Below are 11,569 nucleotides of genomic sequence, written 5' to 3'. Positions count from 1 at the left end.
TGGCACCATTCGGGGCTGGGAATGTGTAGCTCCTGCCCTCACCCTCACTGTCTGCCCCTCCTCCATCTGGCGCCCATCCTGCCCCACCCCTCCCAACCCTTTCCACCCAAAACCCGGGCCCTGGGATGAACACATTCATCAGGGGCTCCTGGACCATCTCTGAGGGGAAGAAGTTCTGTGGGAACACAGTTGTTTTACGTTTCAGACGTGAATGAGCCGCGAAAGCAAACCCTGGATTCACTGGCGGGAGGGAATCCTGTGTCACCAGTGCCTTCTGGGTGGGCCATCGCTAGAGTCGGGGGAGGAGCATACCACGTGGGGTGGGTTCAGAGGCTCTGCCGAGGGGGAGTGTGAGCCCCAGATTTTTATTTATTTCATAAATAAAAAAATGTTTATTTATTTATTTTGAGATGGAGAGAGAGAAGGTGGGGGAGGGGCAGAGGGAGAGAGAGGATCCCAAGCAGGCGCCACACTGTCAGTGCAGAGACTGACGTGGGGCTCGAGCCCCCGAATCGTGAGCAGAAATCAAGAGCCAGAAACTCAGTTGACTGAGCCACCCAGGTACTCCTTGGGTTATTCTTTTAAAGTTTATTTATTTATTTTTGAGAGAGAAAGAGCATGAGCAGGAGAGGGGCAGAGAGAGAGAGAGGGAGGCAGAGAATCCCAAGCAGGCTCTGAGCTGTCAGTGCAGAGCCCAACACTGGGCTCGAACTCATGAACCATGAGACCATGACCTGAGCTGAAACCTAGAGTCGGACGTTTAACTGACTGGGCCACCCAGGCACCCCAGAAAGTCCAGATTTTTAAAAAATGTTTATTTATTTTGAGAGAGAGAGAGAGACAGAGACAGAGCATGAGTGGGGGAGGGGCAGAGAGAGAGAAGGAGACACGGAATGCGAATCAGGCTCCAGGCTCTGAGCTGTCAGCACAGAGCCCGACAAGAGGCTTGAACCCACGAACTGTGAGATCTTGACCTGAGCTGAAGTCAGACACTCAGTCGCCTGCGCCACCCAGGCGCCCCAAGTCCAGGGTTATGGAGAAGAGCAGGCCCAGTGAGGCCCTGAGGAAGCAGAAGGGTGGCCAGGGTGGAGCTTTGTGGGGACTCAAAGGGGAACTGTGGCCACCAGCAGGCCATCCCCTCCGGTGAACCAGAGAGGAAGAGGGGAACGCTGACCAGGAAGCCCCGATGGAGAGGCGGCCTCCGTGGTGGTGGCGGGCCCCGCCGGACCCGGGCTCGGGCCCCTGGCTCCTGGGTTTGCTCCTGTTTCCCTGGACCCTGCAGCTCGCAGGTAAGGCCGCCTTCCTTCTTCCGCGCTCTCTGGCTCGCACATCAGAGTGGCTTTCATCTGTCCGTGCAGCTAATTCCTGGGGACCTATCTCGGGAGGTTTGCTCGCTGCGTTTGAACATTGCAGACTTCACAGGGGAAGCCTTCAGGGACCCGGGAGATGTTTAGCTAATGCCTCCGCCAAGGTGGCTTTTGAAGGGGTGGGGACAGCGCTCCCCTCCGTGTCCCTGCTGTGTTAACAACCTTCTTCCCACAGCCTGACCTCGAGGCCTTAGACGAGGGGGTGGGCGGCATCCAGGGGCGTCAGAATAGGGGAGGGGTCAGTGGGGAGGGACAGCTCACCCCCAAGGAATCCTACGGTGGAGCCAGTGTTGACCCTGCCCAGCCGCAGAGCCACCCTCCGCCTTCTTCCCCGTGTTAGCCAGGGAGGCGAGGGGCGGCCAGGGGTCGGCCACCAGAGACACTGTGCCCTGGGACACAAAACCGTCACCGCTGCCAGAAAGCGTGGCACTCTCACTTAACAGAGCACAACCAGAGGCCACCTTGCATTATTTCACAACGGGAGCTTATGCCATTCCCGGGACCAGCGCCGCGCCCCCTTTCCTGGCCCCGGGTCCCCTCAGAAGCTGGGTGGCCCGGATCTAAGCCACCCCCAGGAGTGGGCCTCACCAGGGCTGCCCACACGGAGGCCCCTCTTAAAGTCCCATGCTCCCCCCGCCCCACTGTACGGCCGAGGCTTTCTTCCTACTCGTCTAGACGTTTGTGAGGCTTCCTGGAGCTGCACCCACTTCTGCTTCATTCTCCACCTTTCCTTTATACCACAAACAACAGCAGCTACCCTTATTATTGAGAATTAGCCACTTTGAACACTTAATCTGGGCTTTACTCTCCCACTCAGCCTGGCCCCAGCCACCCTTGAGGTACCATCCCCGCCAGCACCACTTAAAAACAGGGAAATTGAGGGGCGCCTGGGTGGCTCGGTCGGTTGAGCCTCCCACTTCAGCTCTGGCCAGGGTCCTGTGGTTCAGTGGTTCGGGCCCCACATCGGGCTCCGCGCTGACAGCACAGAGCCTTCTTGGGATTCTCTCTCCCTCCCTCCCTCTCTCTCTCAAAAATAAATAGATGTTAAAAAAAACAGGGAAACTGAGGCCCAGGGAGGTCAGATAGCTTGCCCAAGGCCTAGAGGGTGAGGAGAGGTCAAGGTCAGACCTGAGTCAGCCTGAACCCCAAGCCAGGACCTTTGGCAGTGGGCTCATGGGGCTCCTCTTAGCTTTCTTTGTAAAAAACATTCCTCATAGAAAAAATTTCTCTCCCCTCCCCCCAGGAGGTGAGAGCTGACTGTGGTACCTGCTGCAGGCTTCCTGGGCCCCTTGCGACATCTGCCTCTTCAACCTGGTGCACTTTGCACCCCCTCCTGCCCCCCAGAGGCTGTGGCCCCAGGAAATGCAGCTTGTAGCTGACGATGCGTCGGACTCACACTTAGTCATTTCTAACTTAAGTTCCTTCAAATTCCCCGTCATTTCTTTTTGTGCGGCCCCTCCTCCCCAGAAGGGACCCAGCATGTCTGGGTGACGGTGGATGACGCTTTGCGGGATGCTGCTGTGAGAAGCGCTTCTATGACTGTCTTGACTGTAAGCAAACAGCACATTCCCACCCCCACCCCCCAGTATTGCAGCAAAGTTTGTACAAAAGAGAAACTCTGCTCTTTCACAAGAGGTGGAAAAGCCCGGGGGTCCTCCCGCTCCTCCTGGAGGGGCCGAGAGCACCCCATTACTTGGTCCTGCCCCTTGGGGTGCCTGGCTCTCTGGCTCTCTGTCACTGAAGCCTAGGGTCAATGTGCCATTTCCCTGAACTGCAGAACGGTGCAAGGTCAAGTACACGCTAGGGCGTTCAGCCTGAGTTCCGATCTGAGCTCTGTAACGCATCCCAGGACCCTGGGCAGGCTCCTAATGTCTCTGTGCCTCAATGGCCTCATCTGTTAAATGGGTGTGATAGTACTGCCTGCCTGGTATCACACCCGGAGACTGAGTGGTTAGGGCACATGGTTGGGGCTCAGAGAAGGTCCTAGCTGAGCCCGGCAGAGCTGATCGAACTCAAGATTCAGTTGGCCCCCTGGGTAGCTTAGCAAGCGCCCCGGCTCCTTGGGGTCTCTGACTTTTCCAGCGGCCGCTGGCACAGCATCCCAATAGAATGGCGTCTCCAGACTGCTATTGCCCCCAACCCTCCTCCAGAGGTGGGGCGGGACTCAAGCCTGCTCTCCTCCGGTCCTTTGAGTTCTCTGCAAATTCTCCTTTTCTCAAAGGGTCTGGCAGCCACTGCGGTCTCAAGGGCAACGGCTCGCCCCCAACGGTGACTCTTTGGTCACCTACAAGGGCCTTGGGGCCAGACAGACCGGGTTCAAGTCCTACCTTCTTCTATTGACTGCTGTGTGACCTTAGGCAAGTTACTTAACCTTTCTGTGCCCTCAGCAAATGTCAGTCCCCTTTCTCTTCTTGGCCTTCCCAGAACTCTGGGCTATAGTGATTTCTCGAATATCCATGCAGGAGGACCGGTGTTCGGCACTTGCGGGGAGGGGGGGGGGGGACCTGGAGGTGAACAGCCCGTACCTCGCAGCCTGGTAGAAACGCTGAGATCTGCCCAGAGGACATGACAGAACACGACCCAAGGAGGGAGTCACCGTCGCAACCTTGCCCCTCCCCCCCTTGGCTCCGGCCTCAGGTGTCTGGGCTCCCTTTGTTGTCCTAAAGAGGTTCAGGAGCCTCCCGCCTTCTTTCTCGCAGCTCCGAGCCTCTGTCAGGACTGGCCTCTGCTTTTCATCTTTGTCTAATCCCAATAAAGAGCGTGCGAGGCAGGCGGAGAGAACGGCTGGAGGTGGGGCAGGGGGAGGGCCGGAGGGGGCGAGGGAGCCCAGTCGGGGAGGAGGCAGAGCAGGTGGGTGGGGTGGCCGGCACAGCGTGCGGGGCCAGAAGGCAGAGGCAGGGGGAGGGAAGGCGGAGAGGTCTGGTCCGACTGCAGAGGAGGGGCTCACAGTGGAGCAGTGGGTTATGAATCCCACTGGGCTCTATTCTAGTGGATTCTAAGCGCCTGTCAGGGGGGGTTCAGATGCCCTTCCGGTTGGCCCTACTGTCATTCATTGCTTTCTCTTTTTAACTCGCGAGCTATAATACGTATACGGAAAAGTACAGTGAGTGTTCTGTAATAAAGGCCTGTGTGGCTCCCACCCAGAGAGCACTGCAGGGCCCCACGGCCCGTGGCACCCTCCGGTCCCCCACCAAGATACCCCCCTCTCCCATCCAGACTTTTAGGGCGATTGTGTCCTTCATAGTTTTATTCTTCAGTACGTGTGTGTTCCTGAATGATATAGATTAGTCTGGCCTGGTTTTGAACTTGGTATAATCAGAACGATACCGTATATTCTTTTGTGACCTGCTTCCATCACTCAGGGTTATGTTTTGGAAGATATATCCAGTTGGCGGCGTGGCTGTGGTTTGTTTATTCTCATCGCTAAAGAGCAGGGCTAAGTCCAGCCCACTGCCTTTCGGCACGGTCGGAGAGTCATGAGTGGTTTTTATATTTTTTCATTTTAATTGGAAGAAAATCAAAAGAAGACTCTGTCGTGACACGTGAAAATCATACAATATTCGCATTTCAGGGTCCATAAATAAAGTTTTATTGGAACAAAACCACACTCATCTGTTCGTAGATCATCTGTGATTGCCGTCGCCCGTCGCCGGCAGCGTTGAGTAGTTGTGAGAGAGCCCATGTGGCCCCCAAAGTGTAAACTATTTCCTATGTGGCCCTTTACAGAGCAGGTTTGTCAGCGCCTGCTGTGGAGGGTCCCCTTGGTCGAACTCGCTGCAATTTACTTAGTTTACGATTGACACTTCGTGCGCTTCCTGTCTGTGGCTGTGAACAGGCACTCGGGGTGTCTGGGGGACGTGTTCCCGTTAAGGCTGCTTCGTTCCAAGCGGTGCCTCCCCGCGTGGACTGTGAGGTTCGGGGGCTGGAAGCATGCGGACTTTCTTGGTTCGAGTCCTCGACCCCTCGCGCGGTGCCCGGCACCCGGAGATGCAGTAGCAGGGGACACTCAAGTCGTCAGCCACAGACGACCTGGGAGGAGTCCCACGAAGCCCTGGTGGAGATGGATGCCGCCAGGAGAGGGAGCTGAGTCCCGGGTGTGAGGTGGGGCCCCGGCTGTGGGGCGGGCCTGGGCCCCGGCTCCTGGGCCCAGGAGGGGCGACAAGGCCCTCACGTCTTCAGAACAAGAGTGTGGATCCTGAAGTTCTGGGTCAACGTGGGCCCTGAAATAGGATCTCACCCTTGTTGTGGGTCCAGGGGCCATGGTGGGAGTGCGGGCCTCAGGCGCTGGCGTGGGCGCTGAAAGCAGAGGAAGGGAAGGAGGTGACCTGAGCCTGGAGAGGGGGAGGGGAAGGGAGTGGGTGTGAAATCCGCAGGTGGAGCCCTGACCACTCTGAGCCCCCCATTTCCCCGCCAGGGCACTCAGCACCCTCCTAGGCAGACCTTTCGCCAGGGGTGACAGGAAGACGCAGCCAGTGGCCCTGGGACCTCCACCTGGGAGCCCTCAGGAAGGGCCCGGGGGGGGGGAGGGGTGCCTGTGGGAGGTGGCGTGGGGGACCTGGTGTGTGTCTGCTTCCCCAGGACCGCACGGGCTGTGCGGAAGGAGGTGAGGTCAGGAGTCAGATCTGCGCTTGCCGCCCGTGGCCCAGGGGAAGGGGATGCCAAGCGAGCACAACCCACAGGGTGCTACCCGCAGTCGGCAGACGCCTTGCCTGCAGCACTGGCCATGGGGTCCAAGGGCTATTTCTGAAGGCCCATTGACAACTCAAAGCAACATTTAAAAATGTAAAAGGGGACATGCCTTTTGAACCAGCAATTCCCCTTCTTGGACCAGACAAGCTTTATGCACAAGGATGATCGCTCATGGGTCCACAGAGCACACCGGCGACGGCCTCCCTGCCATGGGCTGCGGTGGGTTTAGATAAGACCCTCCCCCCCCACCCCCCTGGCCCCAAGCTATTCTTTCCTCCGGGCTCCTGCCTCCCACACCCACACCCCACTTTGGAGCCATGCTGGATGACTGCCTGCTGCTAACCCTTTGGCTCTTTCTGCTCCCTTTTCCTGGAAGGAGCCCTCTCCCCCCCCCCCCCCCACCCTGGCGACTCCAACCTGTCGGTCAAGGTCAAACTGTGCTACCTTCTCTGTGGTGCCCATTCTGGACCACTCACCCAGGCCCCGACAGACCCAGGGGCCATCCTGCCCCAGCAGTTCACCTGTGGTTCTGAGCATCGAGAGCTCAGAGGTATGAAGGGCATGACAGGGCTCACCTGGGGAGGGGAGGGTGCCTATGGCCCCAGGGAACAGGTGCCCAACCTTCAGAAGTGGGCTGTGTCTGAAAAGCCAGAGGAAGGGCCGAGAGAGAGGTGCTGGCTGGGGAGCTCTGGGGGGAGGAGGAAAGGTCAAAGAGGGAGGCGTAGGCAGGTTAGAGTCAAGGCCAGAAGCAGCAAGAGCCACAGCTTAGCTTCCAAGGTCCTCCTCTGGCAATAGGAGCGGAGGAAGCCTACAGGCTGCATGGACGGGGCTGGCGGAGTAGGAGAGGGTGGGGAGGGTGGAGGGCAGTGAGTGATTTTGTGCCTGGAGGGGACTGGATCTTTGGGGAGATAGAGATTTAAGAGGATGCAGGATAAAAGTGATCTGGTGAAGGCGTCTACAGGAAGGAGTTAGTGTGTTGACAGCCAGAAGCATTTATATTTTAAAAGGAGGCTGGAGAGGGAGGGGGTCCCAAGCCCTCAGAACGAATCACTAATGTGAGGGTTTCAGGCAGCTGAGGAAGACTGGAGCTCTATAGTGTTTCTCTTGTTGTCTTTCTAACACAAAATGTGATCGTGTCAGTTCCCAATCTAGAAGCCCACAGAGGCTCCCCCCGGGGGGATCCGGATGACATTTTCCACCCCCCACCTCCCGCCTGCCTGAGCCCCCCAACCCTTACGACGCCACCGCGCCTTTTGAGTCCCCCAACTACCAACATGACAGGTGTCTTGTTTCTAGATTTCTAGAAGCTTCATACAAGAGGTTTTTGCATCAACCTCCCCCCTCTCTGTGCCCCTCCCCCACCTGGTTGTCTCCCATTCCTCCTTCAAAGCCCAGCTTGGCAAAGTGATGTGGACCAATCATCACGAGGTTCACAGCCATGTCAGGGCGGCAGAACTGCAGGCAAGTTCAACGTTCTTGATCTTTGGCTGCAGTGTCTACAGTTTCTACAGTGAGCTTAGTTTGCTTTTATAATGGGGGAAGGGGGACCTGAAGAATCATAATTTAAAACACAAGGGACCCAGTCCAAGGGTCGCCCCTCCAGGAAGCCTCAGCCCCCTCCCGGCTGGGTTGGATCCCCTCCTCTGGGTCTCTGCAGACTCTGAGAAACCTTTATCTCCCTACTTTCCAACTTCACCAGTAAGCTCTGCCCAGTGTCAGGGCCCCGTCCCTCCCCAGCAGGACTTCGGGTGAGCACAGTGCCGAGGGTGCCCTGGCGGGGTCTACCTCCTCACCCTTCCCCTTCGGTCCCATCACCGTCTCCACCCCATCCTGATGCCCTTCTTTGGGAGCAGAGGAGGGTTTCAGAGAGAATCTGAGTCTAAAACAGCTCCAAAGTTTGAGCAACTCGCCTTTCCACACAAGCCGAAGGAGAGGCGATGCTATAAAAATACCAATTAATACCCACGAAGCTCTACATTTGTGGGACTGAACACTCGACATTCTACACTTGGTTTGTGTCCCCTCCTGGCCACGGCGCACGCCGGGGTCCAAAGATTGGAGGCTTTAGAACAGAACGCAGGCAGACTGTGGAAATAGCCCCCGAGGCAAGCCACATCCGTCTGTATCTTTGTAATTCGGAGGTGTTGAAAGATGTGACAGCCAGTCTGATGGCAGTGTTCCGAGGGCACCAGCACTAAAAGCTTCATAATACACACTCTCTGTTCAAAGGTTGCCTTCCAACGCCTGCTATACGCTTCTCCCTAATCAACCACTTGGCCACGCGCCGCTGTGTTTGATGCACGTGTCCTGAAAGACTCACCCGTTTTTCTGTGGCATCCTGGGATTCATGCTCGGGCAAATGGCCGGAGCCCTGTGATAAAACCAGCAGCCCCACTTCTGTGTCTTCCCAGGAGCCCTTCAGATGGGTCTTGGAAGAAAAAAAAAAAAGGCATGGCCTGAGAGATGCCAGAATTAAATCGGAGGAGAAAACTGCAAGCCTAAAATAAAGACCGTGGGAACGGCTTTCTTCTGTAGCTGGGGAATCAAAGTGTTTTCCTCTAAAATCGACCTACGTTGGGATGGATCCCTTTGATCAGCAGGTCTGGACTTTCATACCCTTGGCTGAGATGCTGATGCTTGGGGGCCGTTGAGTTCCGGGCAGAGTGGGGATCTGGGGTCAAGGCCTGGCCTAGGGGTGGGTGGGTCAGAGGGAAAGAGTGGGGAGGGAGCACCAAATTTTAGGGGTTGAGGGATGTCATTGTTGGAGTGAAGGAGCGACACTGGCCGGCGCTGCCACAGGACTCGTCTGTGAACGGCTCCTGGGGCCACTTGCTTCAGTCTGGGAGCCACAAGCTCTCCTTGAGCTGGACAGCAGTCACTGTCCCCTTGAAGCTGCCCGGTCAGTTCTGATGAGTACCTCTGTCCCCATACGCTGCCAGACGCGTCTGCCTATTAGATGACCCAAATCTAGGGAAATGGCCTCTGAACTTTTAGCTCCCTGTAAAGGGGTGCAGCTCTTGAGGCGCCTGGGTGGCTCAGTCGGTTGAACGTCCAACTTTGGCTCACGTCATGATCTCGCTGTTCGTTGAGTTCAAGCCCCATGTCAGGTTCACTGCTGTCAGCTTGTCAGTGCAGAGCCCGCTTCAGATCCTCCATCTCCCTCTCTCGGCCCCTCCCGCGCTTGCACTCTCCCAAACAATAAGTAAATATTAAAAAGAAAAAAAGAGGGCCGCCTGGGTGGCTCAGTTGGTTAAGTGTCCGACTTCGGCTCAGGTCATGATCTCACGGTTTGTGGGTTCGAACCCCGCATCGGGCTCTGTGCTCACAGCTAGCTCAGAGCCTGGAGCCTGCTTCAGATTCTGTATCTCCCTCTCTCTCTGACCCTCCCCTGCTCATGCTGTCTCTTTAAAAAAAGAAAAAAAAAAAAAGAGTGTGGGGTTAAGCACCAGCTTAAAATCACATCCCCACTACCAACTACCTGTGACGCTGGGCAAACCTCTTCCTTTCTCAGAGCCTTGGTTTTCTCATCTGCAAAAGGGGAGGGTGCCCCCCCACCCCAGCCATTGATGTTCTCATCACGTGGGTTGACAGCAATGCCTAGAAACTGTGCCAAGCAGGGGGGGTGGGCACCCTGGAGTGGCTCAGGAAGGAAGGAAGTCCTGCAGACTGAGAGAGTGACCACATAGTCCTGGGTGAGGAGGGGAATAGGAGAACATTCTGAGCATCGAGAGAGCCTGGCAGGCTTGGTGTGGGTGGGGGGTGGGAGGGAGTGAGCAGAGGGCAGCTGAGCTGGGCAGCTCGGGGCCTGGAGGCACGGATGGGATCCTCCAATCCAGGGACCTGTGGTTTTTATTTTCAAAAGGTGGCCCAAAGTTAAGGGATGCGTGTTATATAGTGTGACCCCATCTGAACCCAGTTATGTGAACATAACCGAAACCGGAAGCTCACAGAAAGTGCCCTTGTTATGCACAAAATGCTTCATATTCTATTTTTTTCAACTGCCTGTCTTCACCGTGTGAATTGACTTCAGACTCCGTCCTGGGTCTCCCCTGGGGGGGCACAGGATGGTCTGTGGCTCCCTCGGGAGCAGGCCGGGTGGGTCTCGGGCTGTAGGGGAGAAGAGCCCAGGGACTGGGGAACCATCGGGTGAATGGGGGTGTGTGTGATGTGTCGGGTGTGGGAGGGCAGATGGAGTGGGCACCCTTCCCACAGCCAGTCAAGTTCTTTGACTGCGAGCCCCCCAAGGGACTCAGCGCAGGGTCTCTGGGCCAGGGTGGGAGTGAGTCACCTGCACCCGGCTCTCAGGACCACAGCTCAAGCGGCCACAGATTCAAAAGAAGAACCGGAAAAGGAAGGGTCTGGTGACAACGGGTGGTAGACAGAATCTTTCCCAACAAGCTCAGCAGGAGGCTGCTGCAGGGAGGGCCCTCTGGGCTCTGAGCACTTGCACTTGAACACGGCACACCTGGCAGGGACAGGCCTGCGCCCCGGGGTGTCACCCACTCCCTTGTGTCCAGGCCAGGCCATGGCCCCAGGTGCTAGACAGGCGGTCATGTTTGGAGGCCACCCGGTGCTCCATGTGCCCTGCACTGTGGGCCAGCCGCTTACGTAGGCCGAGGGTCAGGCTGGCGTTTCCCTTTCCAGACTCAGTGAGGGCTCAGGACTCATCTGACTTCCTTGCCTCTTTCTTGTTCCCGGGGACAGGCAGCTTGCCCCTGCGGTGGCCTCTGAATGCTCCTGGCCCCATTGAATCCCATGCCAACCCTTTTTTGCTCTCCCCATTTTTCAGGGGCGACAGACACCAAGCTTCAGAGAAAGCAAGCCACCTGCCCAAGGTTGCACAGCCTTTGGGTGGCAAAGCCAGGATCCAAACCCAGGCTTGATGCCTCAAGAAACTGGGCTTTTCCCAGGCGCCCCCACCCACACTTCTGGCCGGGGCCCAGACTGCTTCGCAGTCCTTGGAGCTGTGGAGAAGTAACGATGGAGGATCTGCCATGCCTGAAAACACCCTCTCCCGCAAAGGGTGGGCGGGGCTCATCAGTATAGCCTGTGCTGCCCAGTGGGACCATCTGTGCTTGCAGCGGTGTGGGGGTGGGGAGGGGAGAGCTTGGAGATCCCTACAAGTAAGCAAGCTCTGGGGCAGGGCTGGGCCTGGTGGTGGCCCTGGGGAGCTGTGGTGGTGGCCCGCGGCAGCGGGGTCTTTTCAGGCATCATGCTATATGACTATTCTTCCTGGTTCCATCTCTGGCTGGCCCTGCTCCGAGCCCCCCATCTCATCAGGGCGCCTGCTTCTCTGCTCTGCACCATCCACATTTCACGCAGGCTCACATTTCTCTCTTCCTCCCCCCCCCCAACCCAGTTGACCTTTGGATTCTCCCTGCCCCTCCCCTCAGCTCCCTCCTCTCCTTCTCTGCTTTGGGAAGAGAGGTGTGCAGGGGGCAGGTGGGAGATCTGGCCGTTCTCACTCCCATCTTCTCCTTGCCACTGCCCTCTCTCTGCCCTAGCTCCCCTCG

General features: G+C 57.2%; 1 protein-coding gene across 1 annotated transcript in view; it reads left to right on the top strand.

Annotated features, from left to right (window-relative positions):
* Positions 1 to 1,088: 1,088 nt before the first annotated feature.
* Positions 1,089 to 11,569, top strand: part of NFAM1 (NFAT activating protein with ITAM motif 1) — a 36,098-nt gene continuing 25,617 nt past the window's right edge. The window contains 1 exon segment of the mRNA XM_039236426.1: positions 1,089 to 1,289. Within this exon segment, the coding sequence (XP_039092357.1) occupies positions 1,187 to 1,289 (103 nt within the window). The 5' untranslated portion in view covers positions 1,089 to 1,186.

The sequence above is a fragment of the Hyaena hyaena genome, unplaced genomic scaffold, assembly GCF_003009895.1.
Source record: "Hyaena hyaena isolate Hyena2069 unplaced genomic scaffold, ASM300989v1 scaffold_4, whole genome shotgun sequence".
NCBI lineage: Eukaryota > Metazoa > Chordata > Mammalia > Carnivora > Hyaenidae > Hyaena > Hyaena hyaena.
This window is presented reverse-complemented; position numbering and strand designations above follow the sequence as displayed.